A 23,176-nucleotide genomic window follows, 5' to 3' on the forward strand; every position below is an offset into this window, starting at 1 on the left:
TGTGTAAAATTACTTTGTTTAATGGTACTGTTTTGCAGAGAATAGATTACAGAAGTGTCTATCAGATTGACTTCTGCTTTTTAGAGTCATGTGAGGAGCTCCAGTATTGAGCCCCGGATAAAGACATATACAGTATACTTTTGTGTATCCTAGCTAATATATTACTGTGCATCTTCCTCTCCTGAGGAAGAATAAAGCATTGTTAGTGTTTCTGGGTGCTTCCAAGTACTTCTGTGGACAATCAACGTACATGTGGTCATGAGATACACCCAGTCCCAGCAAACTACACCCAGACACTGAGCTACCTTACACCTCAGACTCCCTGTTCCTGTTCCTGTTCCTGCAGTCACGTCCTGTCCAGTACAGGTTTGCCATTTTCCAAAAGGCAGCACCACGGCTTGAGACACCCCTTTCCTAAAGCGTTTGATTTCGCTGCAACAGTAAGACACTGGATTACAGGATTCTGCTTTGTGCTGGGAAGTGCAGGAACAGCGCAAAGTCACTTCTGATCCTGGGAGCAATACTTACTAAACAAGGAATCTAGGGCAGCTGGAGAAAGTAGATTTCATTATTAAATCACTGCTGTCCTGTATTATTGCTTTTAATTCTGAACTCATATTAATGTAAAATGTATTTCTGACTTTACTGGTAGCACTGAAGGGCACAAATGTTAAACTCTATAGTAAAAGTGGAAGCAAAAGGAAAATGTGTATTTTTTTCTGTTCTGTTATTCAAATGCTTTATTACCAATGGGAACCTGTCCAGCCTGAACAGATAAAAATCTCTAATAGAAATAATGCCTTTAAGAAAAATGTAGTTAATCATCTTAAATTGATATCAAGATCTTTCAGATTCAGTGTCTAGTGAGTGAACAAACTCATCAGGCTATGAAAATCTGAAAACTTTACTGCTCTTTTTCTCCTATAAAGTAATTCTGTGGTAATCAATATGTAAATATGCAAGCTGGGTGATTTTCTTTTTAACAGTCATGTGAACTTGGTTGTACACAGATAATATATATAAATGCTTTTTAAAGCCTAAAAAAAGTAGACTTTTTTTGCAGACTGTAGTTTCTTATTCTATTGTTATTGTCAAGTATCTATAAAGCCTCTTTTTGTAGGACCTACCACTACTCATTCTTGCACAGAAAACAGGAGACAGCAGCAGAAGAATGCGTTTTGTTGCACTTTTTTTTTAAGGATCTAAACTCACACCAGAAAAAAAAAAGAAACCTCACAGCGAGTTCGAAAGTGCACATTTGTGGTAGCTGTGTGCTTTTAGTTTAAAGTGGAATGTGTAATTTGCAAGTCCCCAGGCTATAAAGGTAGTTTAAGGATTAACAATTGAAGAGGCTTAAACCATCCCAACTATGCAGCGGCCCCGACACGTAAGTAACGGAATGGCCATAGAAATACGAGAAGACTGTTTTTTAATTAGTAGCTAATTTCTACTTGGTCCTCTTCCAGCCGGTCCTCGATTGGAGTCAGGCTATCTACCTTAGCGTGTTTCCCAAACCCCCCGTGTTTGAATTTAAACCCCTTCCACCCACCTCCCACTTCTGTCCTCCGGTCTGGGGTGCAGAAGTAACGAAAAGCTGAGAGTGGCCACTTTAAAAAAAATCAGTTCATCCTAAAAAGTACCGATCCACTCCGACCGCGCAGCTGGAGAGCAAGCGACCCGCAGGAGGCTGCTTGATGCCGAAACCTCCGGCCCATCCCCCAGATTGCCGTGGCTAGCGGCGGACAGTGCCCCCTGCCGCTGGGGCAGATCCGGAGGGGCGGAGGGTTGGAATTGTCAAATTCGTTCCTGCCCCCTGTTTCCGGGGGATTTTTCCCCAAATCTGGCTCAGCCCGCCCCCGCTCCAGCCAGGAAACGCCCGAGATGAGTGCAAGGCTGCAGGCGGAGGAGCGGAGTCCCACCGCGGTGATGCAAACACGCGCCTGGTGCTCGTTTCCCTTAGGGGCCAACCGGACGTGGACGTGGAATTCCACTGAAGAGGGGGGGTGGCACCAGTGCGTTATTAATTTGTACTTCGTGCCCCCCCCACCTGGGCGACACACTGCAGCCCCACTGCACGGGGGATCGGGTGGGGGGGGGGGAATAGCGGCTCCAGTGGCACGAAAGGGGAAATTCAGACCGAACGAATCCGAATCGGAATTCAGCATCAGTGCAACCTTCTTCTCTGAAGGACAGCAGCTGCTCCAGCACCCCGGCCACTTTACTGGGCTCTGGCTTGGAAATTGTGGCGCAGAGGTGAAGCGCCACCCGCTGGTTCACCACTTACACAGCAGCAGAGCTCTCCCGTCCCACCGCGCCCACTAGAGCCCAGGCCCAGCCTCGTTTTCTGTGCTAAGCTCTTGTGAGAGCAGCTGTAGCCCTGCCTGTATTACTTCAAGTGAGTGACAGAAGGATAGCGGTATAACAGTAACAACACACAAAGCTAAACCGGCTATGCGTTTTCTTCACTCCTGCAGTTCATAATATCGTTACACTTTCGGACGGTTTTAAATTACGTCTGTGTTTTCGTGGTCTTTCCGTTTTCATTCCAGGGAGAAAGACATCTTGTGTAAGTTCCAAGAGCGTAAAATGTAAAAAATATATCTATATATCTGTGGAAGGCATCCCTTTGTCATTCTGAGCACCGTGCAAACGCCGTCTGGCATTTCTGTACGATTGAAGGGCGGGGAGTGCCGAACGATTCATAGAGGGTTCTTGGGAAGAGCAAACTACCACGTCTGTGAACAGCTACAGCAAGAGAGTTCAGGCCAGCAGTGAAACAGCCAGAGTCAGAAGAGCAAGAGACCATCGCTTTACTTGTCACTGTTACAGACGCAGTCTGCCCCATCCTTACTCTCACCCCCGCTGCATCCAAACACCACCCACGCCACGAGATCTCTTCTGAAAACTAAAACTGGAACACCCACACATAAAACAAAAGTCACCCTCTTTGCACTCTGGAGAAAAAAAAAAAGTTCGACAACAGTGAAGATCTGAAAACCCAGATTTTCTAACCCCGATTCAAGTAGCAGATTGCCTCCCCCCCCACCCCCCCTCCTCAAAAAAGTACATTCTCGGAGCCTGTTACAGTGCAAAAAATGATCTATGCTACAATTACGGTAGCGTTGCGCAAAGGCGCGTGAATTAAAAAAGACATAAAAAATGAGATAAGGAAAAGAGATTGAGATGCGTAGCTGAGCGGCCGGGCTCTCCTTCCCAGTACACTCGCCTCTTAAACCGCTCCTGCGGGTGTCAGCAGTTCGCGATGTACGGGCTGCGCTCCGGGTTTGCAGTGGGAGAGACTCGGTCCCCCGGCGCTCATGTTGATTGTAGTGTCTGGTGGGTCACAGCCCCTCCTGGTCCAGCAGTCACCTTCCGCCCCCCCCCCCCAGCGGCAGGATGGCCTCAGGCATGGGGGGGTGGGCGGCCGATGTCCACGGTGATGTTGACGTAGAGGGGCGCTCTCTCCACGGACAGCAGCTTGTACTCGCAGGAGCTCAGGCCGTCCATCCTCCACACCCGCGGGGTCCGGCTGAGCAGCCGCATCCTGCGCACGACACCACACAGGTCAGCACGGCGTCAGCTAGCGAAGCCCTTTCCTCTCCCCCACCTACACCGCTCTGTACGGCTCGGAACCGCGCCGCATTCCTGTAATCACGACCTTCACAAGAAAACCGCGGGACTGCAGAACCTCAGTGAAAACTTGACTGGTTTCCTTTTTATCCTGCGTTCCCGTCCCTATACGTTTTTTAAGCCTCTCAGCTAGATTTACAGCATAAAGAGGATTACCTATTTCTCAGGACTATTTTATTTACACAGCACCTGGCTCGTTTAGCCAATGCATTGACAATGCCAGGAGAAGAGCTGCAGTGCCGCATCACTTTTTTTATTACAGTGATGTTCGCGCTTCGCTTCTGTGTAGTCGGGTCTGGCTTGATGATAGTTCTTCCTCATTCCACAAGGGGGAGCCCTACCACCACAAACAACAGGCATCAGCATGTCCGCGATATTTCCTCAGAATAAGCAGTTAACAATGAAGCAGAAAGCCTATGGGAAACAGGAGGCACAAAGACGTGAGAGCATTGATCAAGTCTCCATTCCAACAATTACTACTAAATAGCACACTGGTAATGCACCTGAAATAAATATCTAATGTTGATTTGGAACTTCCTTTAAAGATCGCAGCACAATTCAAAGTAAGGAGCATTGTTCACAGTAAGCAAAATAATGGTTCCTTTAGCTGCAAACCAGACCTGTTTGTCCTGCCCTAAAGCACACACACCTGTCTGTCCCCCCTCTGTCCTCTACAGCACACACACCCGTCTGTCCCACCTCTATCCTCTACAGCACACACACACCTGTCTGTCCCCCCTCTGTCCTCTACAGCACACACACACCTGTCTGTCCCCCCTCTGTCCTCTACAGCACACACACACCTGTCTGTCCCCCCTCTGTCCTCTACAGCACACACACACCTGTCTGTCCCCCCTCTGTCCTCTACAGCACACACCTGTCCCCTGAGTCCATGTCCGTGCTCACCTGTCCTTGTTCACCTCGTTGCCACTGTCCCGGGTGTGGAAGATCATGGTGTAGCGAGCAATCTTGGGAGGTGGCCGGACAATCTTCATCTTGTGAAGCTCCACTCTGTGGGAAAGCGACATATTCGCACAGTAGAAACAGAACTACTAGTCCCTCTTGAGAGATGTGAACATTTAAATCAAGAGGAAAACGACACTGCCCTTCAGCAACAAGGCGCTCAGTCCCCCCGGGCCCAGCTTTTGGGCAACGCATAAAAACAACAGACTATGTCCCTAGCCGACTGTGACTGGGATACCCCGAGCAGCACCACAGAGGGCAGGATGGGATTAGCCGGCTCTCAGTGACACAGCGCCCCCTGTGGCCTCTGGGACACTGCAGGTGTGCAGTGCCATCCGTGCGGGGTGTCCCAGCAGGACAAGATGACTGGCCTGATGGTGGCAGGTCCAGAGGAGCAAGTCATTGCTCGTATTGTTTACCCTTTCCTGAACAGTTCAGATGCAATAACACAAGGAACTCCGACTCCTTTAGAGATCCTCACAGAAGTAAAAATATTTTAAAAGGGGTTACTTCATGTACTAAAAATGTTATCTACCTGATCTCTCGTACATGTGGAAAAACATTTATTAGTAAAACCAAAGGGCAACTAAATCAAATGGAATTTGACCTTACTAGTCTTGTTGGAGTAAAGTGTGAACTGGGTAGAGATGTTAATTATATATATTTATAAAGAGGGAAGAATCTGGGATTTTCCATTTTAGTAGTTTAATTTCCAACTGAATATAGAACACGGTATTATATTACACTATTCGGATTAATTATTTGGTAAAAATAAAGATTATAAGGTTTAGAGAAACTTCCTTAAATTTACATATAACACAATAAAGAAAAAAATTAGCAATGATTATCATCAGTTTAATAGTTGTCCATCGCATCTTTTAAGTAGAGAGAGGATAGTTTATCTGTATGGATTTTTTAATTAATGTTTACATTACAATCAACATTCAATTGTTCAGTATCCCTTTGATGTGCAGATATGTGCTTTCAAAGACTTTTTTCTGTGCTGAAATGTTGAGAGTTTAGTAAATTATAATTGAATTTGGTTTGCATGTCCTGATTTTTTAATCTATTCCACATTTATTTTAAAAAATTCCAATGGGAAATTAAGGAACAGAATATCTCTTTTGGGTTAGGACTCTCCTTCCTCAAAACAAGCCTGGCCGAAATCTTACATGCCCTGAGGAAACTCCCATTTTGTCCTCTGCTGTTAGGCTTTTTTCATGAAAGGGTGTAACAAGTGCTAATTGACTCGAAACTGAGAGGAACTGGCACCACTGTGTACTGTATATAGCACAAGAACTGCAAACACAGGAAATGTTGAATTTGGAGGAGGGGATGGACATTAGCTACTGAACATATGGCATCCATACGAAGAGCATACTATTGCAACAGCATCTTTACTCTACTCCTGCACCCTGGGGTGAAGTATATATATGTGGCTGATACAAAGGGCAAGAGTCTTAAAGAAGGGGAGTTAGACAATCAGTCATGTATTAACTTTTACAGCTTCTTCTTGTATTAAGTCTTCTCCTGTTGCCAGATAAGGTGAGAATGTTTTATCATGAGTAAACAGATATCTAGCTGCTACTGAGATTGTAAATCCTGCTATGACAAATCCAAACGTTTCACAATTTTCCTTTGAGAGCTAATTCAAGTTTCACAACCACTTCAGTACAGCGTCTAAGTGACGCAGAGGTGAACATTTTTCTCTGCGCTCGTTTCCTTTAAAGACCCCGACAGTCTCTCAGCGAGGTGCGAGACCCCAGGCAGGGGGCTACTCGGATTTTACGTGTGAGCAAGGGAACCGCGAGGAATTCGGGGCAACAGCCGACAATGTATGTGAGCCGTTCCGAAGAAGCGTGTTCGGCGACGTCAGAGCGCAGAGCCGCAGTTCTCACCGAATGCGGAGGTCGTCGTCCTCGCCGCCCCAGCCCCAGTACGTGTTGGAAAAGCCGTTCACCGTGGAGAACTGCTCCCTCGTCAGGGCCGTCACCCCTCCGAAATAGCCCTTATAACGCAGCCTGTGAGGTTAGACAGAGAAGCCGTTATCTTTCAGGTCGCTACTATTATTAATGTGACTTCTCAGAATCTCACGATCGGAGCACGCAGGCATGAGGCACCACTGTCTGTCCAAGAAACCGCTGCATTTGAGAAAGCAGGTGCATAAGAAAAACGAGTCTGAAGGCAGTTGCAGGTAGCCGGGGTGTGGCAGAATATATAAGCGATCGTTTTTTGTATAAAGACACAGTGACTTATTTTTGTGGGCTATCATTTAGTCCTGCGACCTCTGGTAAACGTGAATTCATTGGGATAGGGAAAAAGCTGGAAAGGTATTCAAAAAAGCATCTTTGCACTCTGAATATCCCCCTCAATTGCCTTCAACCTTCCAGCTGTCTGAAGAAAATCTTTATTTAAATACCATTCCAGTTCCATCTGGTACAGACATCTATCCCCAGCCCTGATTAAAAAATAACTACATTTTTAATAACTAAGTTTTAAGGTAACCTAGGCAAATCTAGACATGTAAAATAAACAAATAAATACAACAATGTATTATGTTTTTCTCTGATTCGATAGGCACAGCATAGTGGGTAAAACCACTGGACTCATGACTGGAGGGCTGTAGGTTCGAGTCCCTGCTGCAGACTCAGCTGTTGTACCCCAGGGGCTCCAGTCCACCCAGCTGTACCCAGCTGGGGGGTGATCCCTGCAATGGACTGGCGCCCATCCAGAGGGGGGATCCCTGTGCTCTCTAGTCTCCTTAAATCTAGTGAAACCAGGATGAGCTGTGACTGTGGCTCTGTTTGTTTACGAGAGCACATATCAATACTACAATCTGAGCCAGTATTACCACGTTAGCCCCCAGGCTAGCCTCCATTTTATTTTTTGAAAGGTTCGCTGTGCAAAACCGAGGGAACAGGACCTTCCCAATGACATAAACACCACCACAAAGAACACAGGAAAAACTCAGCAGGTAAAAGGATCACTGCCTTGCGGGCCTGGACAGGCCCACTCCAGCCTCCCACACCGCACTCACTTGTATCCGGTGGCGTTCCGGCCGACAACCAGGTGCTTGGGCTGGTCGTCACACCTGTACAGGTTGTAGTCGTTCTCCGGGACCAGGTCCACGTCGTGGAAGATGAAGCACTCCCAGTCGTAGTCCTTCAGGGCCTCCAGGTAGCCCACGTTCAGCAGCTTGGCCCGGTTGAACTTCTCCTCGCCCGCCTGACCCAGGAGTCACAAACACAAACACAAACACAAACTCAGACGGGAGACACGCGGCGCTTCCACTGCCCTGCAAAACTGCAGGAACTGCAGCGGCGCCTCCTAGCTCCACTCCCAGGAGGAGAGCTTAGGTACATCTTAACCTCTGCCGCCCTGTTAATAAACTGCTAACTACAAGACAAAAGAAAATGACTGAAACGGAGGAAAGGTGGCTTGAGATGTGTCTTAGCAAGATGAAAGAGACTACTTCAGACCTAAATAAAAAGACAAGACCGCAGGCAGGAGAAGCCATGACTCAGACCGATCAGCTGCACCAGCCCCAGGTGACAAGTGACCTCTATGTCCAATTCCCATCCTAACCACGCAGTGGCCCTCGGCTCACTGGTGGGGCTTGAGGAGGCTAGAGGGGTGCCTGCAGAGCAGTTTAAACAGAGTGACCGATTTAAGTGTTGTGTAGGGAACCGGTTCCACACTGATTCGAGGCGACACTGTGACACCCTGGAGTTCGGAAGGTTTTTACAGGAGTTACATGTAACGTAACGTTCTGAGAAGGATACCACCTAAACTGGCTTCATCACTCTGTTCTCCTCCCCCACTGAGAGCTGGTGTGTGGGGTGCAGACTGGCGCACTATGGCTGCCGTCGCATCATCCAGGTGGGGCTGCACACTGATGGTGGTGGAGGGGATCCCCATTACCTGTAAAGCGCTTTGAGTGGAGTGTCCTGAATTATGATCATTATTATTACCTAGCCGAAACCCTGAGCTGCGCAGGGGCTGCACATGCAGGCAAATGGGGGGCGCAGTACCTGGTGGATGACATAGATGGCGTAGTGGAGCTGCTGCCGCTGCAGGAAGGGGTGCAGGTGGTGCAGCAGGTACAGCAGGTGCTTCTCGCGGTTCCGGTGGGGGATGAGGACGGCCACGCTCTGCCGCGCCACGCACGCCTCGGGCCGGTACTGCCCCGCCGCCACCCGCCCGTTCTCCCGCTGCACGGCGCCCAGCGTCAGCGAGGGCTGGAAGGACAGCGCCAGCGAGCCACCTGCAAGCACACACCCAGGCACGCTGACCTTGGCTCCGCCCGGCCAGGGGCCGCGCCACGAGCTCAAGGCTTGTGAAGAACAGAAGGGAGAGGAAGAGCGGAGCCGGGGCCCGTTCAGAGGGACTCACCCTCCACTGTATTCTGAATGAGGAAGCTCCAGTACTTCTACAGCTTGACTCACACTTACAACAATGCTGGCAGACAGTCTGAGTCAACAACAACTCAGCAGTTCCAGACCAGCAGAGAGGACCCCGCACAGCTGAGGAGAGCAGACACGTGCACTCGGCCTCGATGGAGCTCCAAGAGGAATAACAACACAGCATGCAATGTGTCGGGCAGGCACACAGCGCGAGCTCAATGTCTCAGTCTCAGCTCGCGTCACAACAGGGTGCCCTATACACCCAGCACAGCCAATACAACACGCGGCACCCAGCAGACTGCACAGCCACTGCACTTTAGAGCACCAGCGGACACCCTCCCAGGCTGTGGACCATGCCACGTCCCGAAAGAACAGGACAAGCACTCACGGAGAAGCGGGGACTGCTGAGGGCAGGGCTGCAGGCGAGCCGGGGAGGGGGCGAGGGCGGAGGTCACGGCCGGCCCCGGCCCGGGCTCCTCGGCGTCCCTCGCTGCCTCCTTGACGACCGTGGGCCCCTCCCCCGCCCCCACCGGCAGCTGCGCCAGCAGGGGCACGTCCTGGACGGTGTGGCTGACGCTGCTGAGAGTGCTGATCCAGGCCAGGAGCACAACGCCGCCCGCCAGCAGCACGAAGAACTTGACCTTCCGGGAGACGGAGCAGAACCTGGGGCAGGAGCCCATGATGGGAGAGGAAACTATCTAAAGGAAGACCGGGAGCAGCGGGCCGGAGGGCAGGAGCACTGCGGGGGTTAATGACATGAGGCGCCCTCTTACAGCCCTGGCAATTAATGTTCTCGGGGTGATGTCTCACAAAAATGCTTCACACTCTCAAGAAAGGGGAGGAATCTGCTTTCTTTCGTTAATGAGTACAAGTGCTCCCATGAGCAGAAGGGATCTCAGGCTGAGAGTCGCAGAGGACAGGCCCTTAACACGTTTCACTCCAACACGTCCCAACAATGGTCATAGTATCCCAGGGCAAGGAACGCTTCACTCCTGGCTGGAGGTCTGGTCAAAGAACCGCACAACTCATTCTTCATGACAGGTCCTCTGGAAAAAAAAACAGGAGAAGAGCACTGAGACCTTTAGCATCACCTGTATCACATACTTGCTCTGCTGCATTCCACTAAATATTACAGGTCACCTTGCAACCTCCACTCTTGCAGTCGGCATTTTATTTAGCGGAAATAAAATTCTGATTTTGTAATTGTCTTCTGTGTCTTCACTCCAGCCAAGTCCTTAACTGCAGGCTAATCGACTTCGATTTTCTGTCTGAAGCAATTTTTTTTTAAAAAATGTGCTTCAGGCTCTTAAAAGGCCCAATAGGATCCGTAATTGGTATCCCTGAGCCCATTTCTGAGCGCGGGAACTGACTGAAATGCAACCAGTCGGACCTCTGTAGGAGATGTTTAATACACTGTCGTACCCAGCTGTGTCTGCTCGTCGGAAATGGACCACTGAGTGCAAAAACAGTAGCAGGCAAGCTGAGGAAAGCCTGCGTACTGTTCTGTAGGGTGAACTGGCGAAAACCCTACCCTTAACGTGCAGTGTTCCTGAAGCTCACAACTGAGCATGTTCACCAGTACCACCCTGCATGATCAATAAAACTCATCCAAAATCCCCGGAGAGTGAGAGTTCAGATGAAATGAAAACCATCCGACACTGGGTACCCCCAGGAACAATATTCTAAATGAACAATCAGCCATTATTTAAGCAGCCTCTCCTATCTCTTCCCGGGCGGAATGCTCATCTGTGCTCTCAAGCACGATGCCCAGAACGAGAGAGGAGCTGGGATATGGGCTTGGTAATCTGAACAGGTACATTGTTAGCTCCTTCCGCTGTGGTTATTTTTCATAAACATGCTTTTTGCCTGCAGGTACTGTGGATGAACTGTATCTGCTTCTGCAAATATTTGCATAAGTTATCTCATTTCATTTGCAAAAAATAAAGCAAAAACAACCAGCATCCAAACATTGACTCAGCCTCTAAAATGTTATTACTGAGGTGGCAGTCGGTCTTCTGTCTTTGGAGATTAAAACTGTGCAGTTATATATGAAGTATTGAACATGCTCAGTATAGTTGTTAATATGTGCCATAGTGTATGTTCTTAGAATTATTTATTAATTAGTCTTTAATTATTAATCAGTTAATAAGGATTAATTAATACCCATTAAAAAAAATTAAATAATCATTTTAAAAAATGAGTTTTAAAAAAAATGAGCAGTGGAATGGAACTGCATTTTACTGATAAGAATGAAGTGTGTTTAATATTTGTATTTTTACATGCTTTCTTCAGTTTTGAAAATTACCAGTCATATAACCTCATATTTCAGTAATGTTTAAAAGCAAGAAATTTTAACGTTGCTTACTTGAAATTGCTAAAAGCAGGTTAATACAATTCTGATTTGTTCTCAGCTGCGATCAGTAAAATACTGTACGTACTACAAGGTCACAGCAATTGACAGTCATTTTCCCTAACAGGACTTGGCTAAATAAAGGAAGAATAGGTTTATTCCATGCTGAAAAGAGAAGAAAGGAAACAATGTTTCTTTCTTCTTCTTGCCTAAATAAACTCTACTGTATGACTTACAAGAGTTCCCCATCTATCAAAATAAAGGATGAAAGCTGGAGACCCCTGCTTTATAAGACCCTACCCTATATTTATAAATGGGACCATGCAGGGAAGTACATTTTCATCCATTTTTTTAATCTTTCAAACTGTAGTACCTTCACTGTTGTTTTTCTTTAAATAAATCTGCAGCCAATGAAGGAAAGCATTTTGTGGGGTCCTAGACAGCTAATCAAACTACCTGTGATGCAGACCCCCTGGTCCGCCCCTACTAGCAGGCTCTCACAAGGACCAGGGGTCACAAAGGCGCCTTTATCTGAGGGCGAGCGTGTCGGGGTGATGATCCAGCCTCTCCGCGAGGCAGAAGGCCAAGCAGTAAGATGAGAAGAAACCCTTCACATCAAAAGACCTCCTCCCCCCTGTCGCACAGTATGAACAAGCAGCTCTGACATTTGTAACTGAAAAGAAAGAACCTGTGGCCACAGTTCTGTCCATTGTACCTGGACGAACTGTCACAAGGGGAGTAAACAACAGCCCTCAAGCCCCTCAGACACGCCTCTCCCCATCAGGAAAGCAGTTCCTGTTTCTCCTCCCTGAAAGTATCTCAATAACCTCCAAGACTGCTCTTCGGCCAAGGTGCAGGACAGCTGCACACCCATTTCAACAACACCAGCGACCGGCCTTTTCCGGGTCCTGTTCCTCCAGCTTTCTTGCAGTGGTCTGCGAATTTGCATGCTCTGTGAGATATCTGTTTGAACAACAAAGCCCAATTCTCTTTCCTGCACACCCAGGGCCCGACGTGTCCGTGCTGGCTCCTGTGTGTATAACCCACTGTGTACGTAAATGTACGCGTCTACCTGGGTGCCATGTCAGGTGGTCAGGAGTGCTGCTTCCCAGGTTTTGGCTCTTCTGTGAGCTCTCCATCAGGCGTGACATTCAACAGGGCTTTAATCACCTCACTGCCCGTGGCCAATCAACTCAATGAGCTTGCGGTCCTGCCTGGACAACCGTCAAAGGCGCTCCAGTGTACCACGGACAGTCAGGGATGATTAATTATTCAAAGCGACACCAAAATCTTAATAAGTTACTATCGGAGTACTTGATTTTACTAAATGCAGAGAGTATTCATTTTCTCTGGGCGATCGGTCTGCTATATTGTGCTCAAGAACTGCAGAGCATGCACGTTAACTGTACAACAAGTACAGTGCCTAAGTAAGCTGATAGGAGGTAAGGCTTTCCGTCTCACACTGCTCGCTGAGCTCCAGACAGGCACACAGTCCTAACTACGTGGCTGGTGTTTTTTCTTCCCTGGGTTTATAATTTGCATAAATCAGTATCTATTCCAGGAACGTTTCGGTTGGCAACTATGCAACATGAACGCGCGCCTACAAAAGCTGCCACATTTTTACTAAAACAGCCACGTTTCAGCGAGTTTCTTTAGAGCTCACCCCCCTCGTGCCCCGTCCAGCGTCGAGCAGCAGACTTTCGGAAACCAGAAGACTTTGCTGACTAGGAGGTCGGCTCTTCGCTCCCTGGCATCGTTAAAACACCAGAGACAGGACAGCTGCGTCGTATCACCTCGCCCGGAAAAGATACCGAGCTTCGCTTTTCTCCGCCACCCACCCCACAGACAGTTTGAGAAAGACGTCTCACCGTTATCGGGGCGGGGCGGGGGGAAATGTCGCCTTTCATTTCCTACGGAAGCCAGAGTAACAGCCGGGAAAGAGCAGCCGGCGCAGGTCGGAGCCTCACCTGACGGCGCCGCGCAGTAACTGTCTCCCGGCCGCAGCCACAGCCGCTGCAGCATCACCCTCGGCTGCCTGCGCGAGGACACCGCTGCGCCCGCGGCCTTTCCGCCCCCGCCGCCACGCGATTGGCCGCGCGCGCCTCCATCACTCCGGCGCCGCTTCCGGGTCCCCCTGGACACCCCCCCCCCCCGGGTCCTACCGCTGCGGCTGCCCCGCTGGTCCTGGGGACCGACCCCAACCCCCCCCCCTCCCCCATGCAACACCCTCACCTCCGCCGGCCCAGGGAGGGGTACACGCACTTGGCGCACTTTGAGCTCCTTGTATGAAAAAAGCACCGTTTAAAACCCAGCGTCGGTGACGCTTTCTAAGAGTGTGCTGGGGTGAAGGTAGCCGTCCCGTTCTCCATGTGGCACAGATGCGACGGATTTTAAAACAACAACAACAACATCATTTTGTTTGGCTGTTCAAAAAAAAAAAAAAGAGGCCACTCATTTGGTGTCTGGGTCTTGCGCTAATGCTCCACCTGGTGGTTCTTTTTCTGCTTTGAAAAATAAGTTACTTTTTTTGTTTTTCTTTTACGTCCGCTGGAAGTTAGTAAAAACTGAAGCAAGGAAAACATTTGGTATATGTAAAAAAAAAAAATACAATTTGATCGCATAATTCACTGCATTACCTCTGGCAGTTAATTGTTTTTTTTTTCTGTTTATGATTTTTTTGTCTCTTGAACCTGTTTCTGATCTGAAACATACAGAAACAGGATACAGGTGTTTTATTGTGATATCCAGGTGCAGACGGCGGTATCGGTACACTCTGATAAGGACTGGGTGAGTTCAGAGCCCGCCCTGGCAAGACTCCCTCCAGATCTGATCACACTTTGCACAGACGCTACTATTATTAGCGCCCGTTATTAGTCATTATCATTAATTAATTGTCAATGTATTTGTTAATCATACAACTAGAAATGTTTTATGAACCAGCTTTGAAGAATACATAAAAATAACATAAACAAGAACACAAGGCACACATTTTACAAAACGGTAAAATGATGACGTATTTTCACATTGAAGATAGTAAAAAGGAGCATTTATAACAATAAATAATAAACAGGATCTCTGTTACTTCCCAATTCTAGCAAATCATAACTTACAAAGTATTGCACTGAAACCTTCGCAGAAGGGGATCACAGAAATAAGTATAAAATTAAGAAATACAAAAACAAGTACACTTGATAACACGGGAGGTGAGATCAGTAAGGCGGAGCAGATGCAGATGGGGACGTTTTATTTAAAAAAAAAGTTCTATAAATCAAGCTGCCTATATTTTTGACCTCAGGTATGTTTTAATCAACATGAGCTCTGCTCCAGCCGCTGTCACGGGGAGATCAGGATCCATTAGGATGATCCACAGCAGCAACCTGAAGACCAGCTATAGGGGTTTTTCGGTCATTTTGAACCTGCAGATTAAAACTATGCCGTGTTGAGGGCCCCCCCTGGCGGTCTAGGGGCGCTAGGCAGTCGCCTAGCTCGTCTGTGCCCACTGCCGGCCCTGGGTGAGATTTCGGTTCCACTTGAAAGAACTTGAAAGCTCTGCAGCATCGCAGTTTTTGTTTTGTTTTTTTTTTTTGGATGCTGGCAGGGAGAAAGTGGTGATCACGCTAGTTCATTCCTGCTGCATCATCTTCTTAAGTCCTTGTTCGCGGTTGAGAAGGGTTTCCAGCTCAGACGTTATGGTACCTGTTGCTAATTCACCTAACTGGTCACTGCTCCTGCTCACCTGAAGAGTCACGCAAATTCTTCGACCCAAGTAGAGAGACCTTTTTTTTTAGCAGAACTGTCTATCCTTCCTCGGCAGCAGCAGTCCCTGAAATGGTAATGGTTCAACTGGTAATGGTAATGCTGAGTTTACTTTGGTGTCCGCTGTTAACCAAATAAATGACCAGGACAAGACGGCCACGGCCGTCTGATGACAGCCCAGTCGAGTCAGTTCGAAGCGGCCTGGTGACTCTCCGTGGGCAGCAGGAACAACAGGCCCCCAGGAGCTCTGCAGGTCAGGCTGCGGGGGCTTCACCAGAACAGGCACCGAGGCAGGCAGCAGATCATCGGCCTGTCCGGGCTGGGGGGCTGGCGCTGGGGCTCTGGGTGGTCGGCGGCCATGTCGCCTCCCGCCGGCTGTCTTAACGAGCTGATTGACAGGAGGCGGGCGTTTGCCGGGGCCGATGCTACACTGCGACCTGCGGGACGGATCAAATCATTATAAGAACAAATATCCGGATATACCAGAGTTACGGACACCACAGTCGTTCTTTAATGAATCCTCATGATTCACGTTCTAACAGAGCAGAGGCATCTGATGCTCAGTATACACCGGCTTTGGGAGGGATAATGTTTTACATTTCAAGGTTATGGAATGCTTTCTTGGGTTTAGGCACACACTGAGAGGCTGAAGGAACCGAACCTCTCTGGCCCTGAACAGAAACGCGACAGGAGCACCTGATGCACAAGTACTCGAGATATTTCCGATGGTGAAACACGAACCAGGCGATGTGAGAGCAAACTAGGTGGACGTGCAGTTAAACCGCAGGCAGGGGGGCACTCCTTTCCCGGTAGGGTAGTGGGTGTACAGAGCAAGCTACCCAGCCATGTTTGTGAAAGCTCATACCCTTTCGAGAAGCAGGCGGATGGGATCCTGGGTTCAATGAGCTACTAACGACAACCAGACTAGATGGTCTTCTGACATCACAGCCTTTTTTTTGTCTTCCTCAATTTGTGAGCTATTGAATTCCGGCATTTAAACCTAAAGATCTGACTTCCACCCTGTTTTAGGTTGAGAAAATAAAAAGCTAATTAGTAAGCCACACGTTACGCATTACGGGCTAGAGGTGGAGATTTCGCATGGGGGCTCGATATACTGGGGCTCTCTGCAGGGCGCCTGCCCGCCTCTTTCGGGGACGGCTGCCTGAGCAGCGGGCTGCCTTGCCTGTCGGTCCGGGCGGCTGCCGCAGCAGCTGGCTGAGCCGGGGGTAGCTGTCCTGCACTTCCCAGAGCACGGCCTGAAACTCGCAGCAGCAGCGCTCGCCGCGGAACAGCACGGCGTCCAGCAGCTCGGTCACCCTCTCCACGGGGCAGGCCGTGCTCTTGATGTGCTGGTACTGCCAGGCCGTCAGCAGGTCCCGGGAGTGGCACACCTGCAGGATGTAGCTGGAGTCGCTCTGGAAGCAGTCAATCAGCTCACACTTCCGAGACCGGAGGAAGCAGCCGGCCGGGTTTTCCGACCTCATCCTGGTCCTTGTGGTTGGTTGGTTGGTTGGTTGGTTTTTTTGCTCGTCCTTAAGGAAGACAGATTCGACAGGCATTGAGCACCTACTGTTCACGCATGCATGATCGGAAAGCTGAGGGCTGTGACAGGCAGGAGACTATCCCAGGACCATGTGGTATTATTTGGAATTTAAAATGTGTTGCTATACCATTGCACACGAACTTTGGCACTAGATTTTTATAGCTCAGACCCTCTAGTAAATGCACGTCACCGTAGATAACTGCGGCTGTTTGCTAAATCATTGCTCAAGTTTTAGTTGAATACAGGGCTACATTTTCAGTTATTATTCCTTTTCGAAGAATGAATCTTAATCCCTTTTTAAAGAGTTCATCACAAGGGGTGTATGCTTACAAGGTGAGTTTTTTTTTCTTAACCTCAATAGAAATTCCCCTTAAAAAAAAAAAACACCTGCAAAATAAGAACGTCAGAATCAACCTGCATAATGTTTAGTCATGCAGGTCTCCTCCGAGGGTGGTTCTTATGTCTGCTGCAGCTATGTCAAGTCATGCGAAAGCAAGTGTGCTTTCATGTCTTTCCCAGCTACAGCAGAAATTCTAGTGTGCTTTATAAAGAACAGAACAATTGACAGAGAAAACACTCGTCTCATTAACAGACATCTGTCCCAATTATTTACTTTTCGTTGAAGAAAGCCATTTTAAACGTCACTGATTAGACCTTTTTTTTTCTCTAGGTGGGCTTCAAGTTACATTAACGACTTCAAAAGATGAAAGTTTCACAATTGTCAGTCTTGGGGACAATGTGTGGCTGGCGTTTGGCACTGGCTTCTGGGTTAGAGAGAACAGGCCTCTTTCTTGTTATTACATCTGACCTACTAAGCCAAACAACAGACTGTTGGAGCCAGATTCTGGCAGATCAGGTCACTAATAAATGTGCAGCATTAAAAATACATCAAATGAGTATTGAAACCAATAGAATTTGTGTTTTTTAATACCTCTCAGCATATTTTTTCCAGAAAACTGTATTTATGCTACATCATAAACCAATACTAAATAACAAAAAAATACTTTTGCTTTTACTGAAAAGGTCCGATTTTTTATTTTGACAATAATGTACATTTAATAATCTTATTCATGCTTATAGAATGATGTACAAAAAGTTAATACTGCAAACACATTCCCTACCACTATTATTGTAGGCATTAAGTTTGCGCACACAACCCACAATCACACTTACAATCATATGTTCCATTCGTAGTGGTATAGCTGCAGCTGTACCTAAGACATTGAAACTTAATGACTTACCCTAGCTCACGATATGCCAAAAGAAATCTGTTGTACTTCAAATAATCTGGTTGCTCCTGGGACAAACAGTTTGTAAAGTTTGTTAAAGTAAAGGAGATGCAAGTGCTTCTTCTGCATTTTAAATAGTTGTAATTGAGAGGACAGGAAACAGTCTCTTACATTTACTGCGGCATAAGGGGGTTTCTTTTAAAAGCATCCTGTAATCTACCCAGTTTTCAAAGTGTTTAGATTTTTTGAGGTTTTTTTGTTTAAAAATCAGATTTAAAAAAGAAACAAGCTAACGTGCGGTTTTCAATCCACTGCTTACGGATGCTCACTAGGAAATTTCTGTAACGCATGTCTCCGTCACGGTGGAATGTGTTTTGTTGGTTAGAGTTCTGAACTCTGGATAAGGAAGTCAGAGGTTAAAATCCCAGGTGGGAAGGGTACCGTTGTAGCCTTGAGCAAGACTCTCCTGGTGCTCCAGTAAGATCTTGTAGAATAAATGGGAATTCTCCAAGCTTTCAGTGTAAGAAAGAACATGTTCTCAATTATTTTTCCGTCACATACTAAGAAAGTGAGGAAATGAGACTAAAATTATGAGTGACCTGCTGTAAGCTTAAGCACTGTATGAATTTGGTGACTTCTGTTCCATTAATAAACCACGTGATAAGTACTGTCAGTTGCCAAATGTAGGGAAAGTGCGAAGCAACTTTATTATCTACAGTAAAACAAAATAAACATGGCTGTTGCAAAATATTTAACTTCTGAGAGAATTTAAATGTTACATTTCAGACATGTACACATTTCTACAACACACGGAACTTTCAATACAAATTCTAGTGTCAAGTACAAACAAAAGCCAAAAAATTTAACAGTTCAGTAAAAAATAGGCCCTAGAGATTTGGTTTTGGAAACTAAGATCCATAATTAGCCTCATCAAAGGCTTTTCGGGCTCTTTTCAACTCTTCATTCATAGTCAGCAGATCCTTGACCCTCGCGAACTTTCTAGGATCTTTCCTGATGAGAAACACAATATCTTCAACTTGAACTCGACCTTGTCGCCCAATAGACATGGCTTTGTGCGTCTGTGGATTGAATAAGGAAAAACAGAAACATGTCTATAAGTATAAATAAGTCTTCCACAAGCCAAAACTCACACTGAACAACAAATAAGCAACATGATCTGTCTATTTTGAACAGAAACTTTCATGATCAACTAATTAAAACACAATGTTTCTGTTACTATTATCTACATCTGGGGTGGAGAACACACATTACATCAATTACCTGAACAAGTCTTGCTTGAACTAACTCGTTGCTTGATTAAAAAAAAAATCTTTTTTTTTTCCTCATCTTGCTTGGAATTTTATTTATGAAATGCAATAGTTCAAAGACAACCTCCAACATGTACAAGAGCTGAAAACAGTCACACAGGTCACATTAATCCTGTTATTAAGTCAATTAAGGAGTTCAATTGTGTAGCAGACATCTCAGCTGGATCAGAACTTAGCATGTGTGTGGTCCTCTGGGATTAGGACTGGAAAACACCAAACTAAATTATTCAGAAGTGCACTATATAGCACATGCTGTGGAGTTTTAGTACTGCAGAGAACAGATGTCTTCCACGTGAGTAATATGAAGAATTTATTTACCCTTACAGAGGTCCCTGCTACAAGTGCAGGTTCCTAAACAAAGCAACTTGTAGCAAGAAAGAGGAATTAATATACATAAGGAATAATGTAATTAGCTTGAGATGCATTCCTAACACAATAAGTTCAGACATGTATTTACATAAAATGTACCTAAAACCCATAAAAACAACAAACCAAAACAGATAAGACAAATGTTATTATTCTTACCTCGGAAATGGATCTGATATTTTGGAAGGTAGAAGTGTGACACATTGCCTCTTGCGAATAGAGCTTAACCTCACACCAACACATTTATTTTTTCCATCAATTCCGACAAATATATAAAAATACGATATGTACATTTGCAATGCATTCACCTCAAAACTTACAGACAGCGAGGAGGGCGACATCGCAGCACACTGCAGCGCCTGCCGGCCAGCCTACACTGCTGGGTTTTGGTACATTGAAAAAGTGCATAATTGTGCAAACTAAATGAATATAGCTCCCTTAATTGACTGATGAAGTACAGCTGAAGCAATGAATATTGATGAATATTACAGTGACTGATAACAGGGGCCCTCTGTACCTCCATTTGCTTCCCAGAGTTCGACTAAATGAATGTTTTATTCTCATCTGCAAAGCTCGCCCTTCGAATTCAGGCTCACACTGCTAGGCAGAACAGAGCAGCTGTGCTCACAACGTACCATTTCTGTGATGAACTCTATCACAAGATCCTCCAGAATGTCCACAGACTCAGTGTAGGGGTTCTGATCGTCCCCGAATCCATACATCATGCATCGAACTGCGTGTGAGGGAGATAAAACCACACAAAACTGCAATTGAGGCTGCAATTGTTAATGAAATGGCACACATTATTATTGTTATTACTACATGAAGAAAAAAGCAAGAGAAAAAATGAAAAGAAAAAACAAGAAGCCCCCAAAAAATAACATCAAAGTCTTGAAGTATGTAACACTGTCAACAAGGTACAGCACCTCTGAAAACACATTACGACTGTTGACGACTGCAGCAGGAGGGGAATTCTGATATGAAAAAGTACACTGGTACTACACTGCACCTCGCAGTTTTATGATAAAAAGCTGAGGAAATTTCTATAATTTTGTTAGTTGTTTTTTACGTAAAAAATAGCTGAGGTAAATACTTCAGGAATATTCCCATTAAGCAAAGGCCCTCAAAAATATTAAGTAGAAGCTTTAGAATTGTCCTGTTTACTACAGCTGACAGCAGTAAAACGAGCCTTGACTGCTTTTTGGCAGAAAAGAGAAGGATGAAGCTTTAAACCGGGACATGCGTGTCTCACGTCTAAAACAAACAAGCTCCTGTGCCATGAGGCGACGTCAGAGGGAAGCCAATGGAAAATCTCACGTTCTTTGGAGAAGAGCCTTTTCCTTCTCCCATGACCCCCCTCTGCCCCGCTGCCTCCCTCCTCGACATCCTCCTCGAACTGCAAGACAGAGGGAAAGACGGGACCGGTTCACTTCCAGGAGGAAAATCACGTTCCACACTGGAATTCCTGTTACTCTTAGTAAAGCACGGACAGAGCTCATCTGAAATACACACACACACACCACTGTAACCCCTACACATTTTATACTCTTCTGTGGCCACCCCAGGCTTCTGCAGAGCTCGACTCCAGCAGGTGTCAGAGATCAACCTTAAGTCACCAGTTTAGTAAGAACTTAGAACACCGGAGTTTCCTTCAGTTGAGCCAATACTGTACATTAACCGGTTCAGGAATGAACCACCGGCATCCCCAAGAACTATGGGGTGCAGGTATTTGGATTTCAGGTGATCTCTGAACTACATCGTTTCATAAATGACGGTGTTAAGAGGTCAACCAGCTGCTGCAGATCTGTAATAAAAGACGGTGGCTTGGAGGTCTAAAATTCCCCTTTCTTAATAAAAATCAAGGGTAGCACTGCTTTGGCCACATCACTGCCTTCTGACTAAACATTTAAACGGGATTTGCATTATAAATACTCACAGGCGACTAATAAACGTGCACGACAATTAAGCTTTTTTGGCACATGTACAAACAGACAGATCCTCTCTGCCATGAAGCTCGGTGGTGGACACAACTTGCAGTTTCTAATTTGAGCCCGCTGTCTTTACACAAGCAATTAATTTATGGATCTTGTTTTTAAATTGAGCTTCAACTTTTAGTTCAACCTAAATTCACAATTTTTCTTTTGTATTAAACCTGTACTGTTCTAAAATGAGCACTGCAGGGAAACAAAACTTGAAATACCGAATGCCGGTGTCGATGTGCATGAATAGTGTCATCACCCCAGGACCAGTACAATGAAACAAGCCGGGCGAACTTTCACCTATGTCTCCCCCCGTCACTGAAGTAAGAGAAAAGAAATGAGCACTAGGCTCTACGAGGCTGGAATTAATCGAAGACATTACAAAAGTATCACAGAGCGTGAAAAGGCGAGAAAAAAGGAAAATACACACCGCGGGGTCATCATCGTCGTCGGCCATCCTGGATCTTACTAAAGCCGCAATTGTAGCGATTGGTGTGCAGGGAGATGCAGAAAAAAATCGGGATTTTACAGACTAAGACTGAAACTTGAAGACTGTGTGTCTAGTTAACCGCCAAAAACCGTACCGGTACTTTACCAGGGGAACAAATTTCTGCAGCTGTCCAGTAAACTACTAAAAACAACTGCTGGGGGGCTAGCGACCATTCACTTCCTGGGTCCCAGGTCATGTGACCTTCCGGTCAGATTATACCATTACAAACCGGAGCGCTTACTGATATTACATTCCTTAACCGTCACCTGTTGTCAAAACCTAAATAGGCATAAACACAATTGTAGTAAAATACTTTAAAAACAAATTCCTAATCCGTTTCTGAGACAGCTTTTGCCCCCCCCGCCGATGGTTTTATCTACGCCGGAGTGTAGCGAGTGGACGAGTCCTGGTTGCGCAGATTCCCGCAGCTCTGCGCAGATAGGTAGCCAAAACAAAGCAGGATCAGGAGTCTCTACCCACGACTTTCCGATTAGTGCAGTCTTTTGAGTCCATCTCACTGTAGAGATCTACGAATGACCGATTAGAGGAATCGCTGTAATTACAATAATTAAGCTGCTAGCTAGCTGCAGACCAATTGCCGAGCTGGGACCCGTGCAGAGGTCAGTTTGATTGAGCGAGGTGCCTATAATGTGGACTTTCTTTTCATCACTTAAAAAAAATGTTTTTAAAAATCATTTCTCTTTACACTTTCTGTGCATGCGGATGATGGTACAAATTCCGTAAAATGTTCTGCTGTATAAATGTATAACCTGGCCGGATTTAGCTGGCAAAATAAAAGGAATAATGTCGGATTAAATGTAATTCTGGGGGAGCAGTCTATGACTGTTCCTACATATGGTCACTATACTTAGGAGAAACAGTGGTTAAACTGCTTATTCTCCAAGCTAGCAATGGTTACAATAAAGTCAGCCAGATAATCCGTTTGCCGCCCTACTCGCACCATCCAACGTGAACCACCGTCATCGTGTTTATTCTGGAATCGCCGTTGGGAAATCCCACTCCCTCGGTCGGCAGGAAGAAATCAGCTTTGAAGTGCGTGTGCGTGTGCGTGTGCGTGTAGCCCTGATCTCTTCCTCGACTGTCGGCGCCTGTGCTGAATGGGCTCGGCAGCTCCCAGG

General features: G+C 46.4%; 2 protein-coding genes across 4 annotated transcripts; both read right to left on the reverse strand.

Annotated features, from left to right (window-relative positions):
* Positions 1-2,794: 2,794 nt before the first annotated feature.
* On the reverse strand, positions 2,795-13,422 carry b4galt4 (beta-1,4-galactosyltransferase 4). Of its 3 annotated transcripts, none has more exons than XM_088922005.1 (7): positions 13,314-13,422; positions 9,385-10,042; positions 8,625-8,857; positions 7,631-7,818; positions 6,492-6,614; positions 4,537-4,641; positions 2,795-3,544 (listed from the first exon to the last, which is right to left on the reverse strand). In XM_088922005.1, exons 2-7 carry the CDS (start codon positions 9,674-9,676, stop codon positions 3,403-3,405), a joined length of 1,083 nt encoding a protein of 360 aa, XP_088778131.1. In that variant the 5' UTR covers positions 9,677-10,042; positions 13,314-13,422; the 3' UTR covers positions 2,795-3,402. The 3 variants fall into 3 exon arrangements, with proteins under 3 accessions (XP_088778131.1, XP_088778129.1, XP_088778130.1); XM_088922003.1 differs by having other exon boundaries at positions 13,215-13,422; XM_088922004.1 differs by having other exon boundaries at positions 13,010-13,407.
* Positions 13,423-17,655: 4,233 nt separating this feature from the next.
* taf13 (TATA-box binding protein associated factor 13) lies at positions 17,656-22,236 on the reverse strand. Its single transcript, XM_088921934.1, has 4 exons — positions 21,978-22,236; positions 20,886-20,964; positions 20,204-20,301; positions 17,656-18,953 (listed from the first exon to the last, which is right to left on the reverse strand). Exons 1-4 carry the CDS (start codon positions 22,002-22,004, stop codon positions 18,783-18,785), a joined length of 375 nt encoding a protein of 124 aa, XP_088778060.1. The 5' UTR covers positions 22,005-22,236; the 3' UTR covers positions 17,656-18,782.
* Positions 22,237-23,176: the final 940 nt, after the last annotated feature.

This window comes from Atractosteus spatula, chromosome 7 (genome assembly GCF_055471065.1).
Source record: "Atractosteus spatula isolate fAtrSpa1 chromosome 7, fAtrSpa1.hap1, whole genome shotgun sequence".
NCBI lineage: Eukaryota > Metazoa > Chordata > Actinopteri > Semionotiformes > Lepisosteidae > Atractosteus > Atractosteus spatula.

What these genes read in the sequence shown, in the direction of transcription:
- b4galt4 (XM_088922005.1), bottom strand. Translation starts at nt 9,676, where the DNA reads ATGGGCTCCTGCCCCAGGTTCTGCTCCGTCTCCCGGAAGGTCAAGTTC. An exon ending in CCATCTATGTCATCCACCAG is followed by an intron (nt 7,819 to 8,624) that starts GTACTGCGCCCC and finishes CTCCTGGGTCAG; the next exon opens with GCGGGCGAGGAGAAGTTCAA. An exon ending in GACGACGACCTCCGCATTCG is followed by an intron (nt 4,642 to 6,491) that starts GTGAGAACTGCG and finishes GCTTTCCCACAG; the next exon opens with AGTGGAGCTTCACAAGATGA.
- taf13 (XM_088921934.1), bottom strand. Translation starts at nt 22,004, where the DNA reads ATGGCCGACGACGATGATGACCCCGCG. An exon ending in AAGGCTCTTCTCCAAAGAAC is followed by an intron (nt 20,302 to 20,885) that starts GTGAGATTTTCC and finishes CCTCACACGCAG; the next exon opens with TTCGATGCATGATGTATGGA. An exon ending in TAGAGTTCATCACAGAAATG is followed by an intron (nt 18,954 to 20,203) that starts GTACGTTGTGAG and finishes TTCAATCCACAG; the next exon opens with ACGCACAAAGCCATGTCTAT.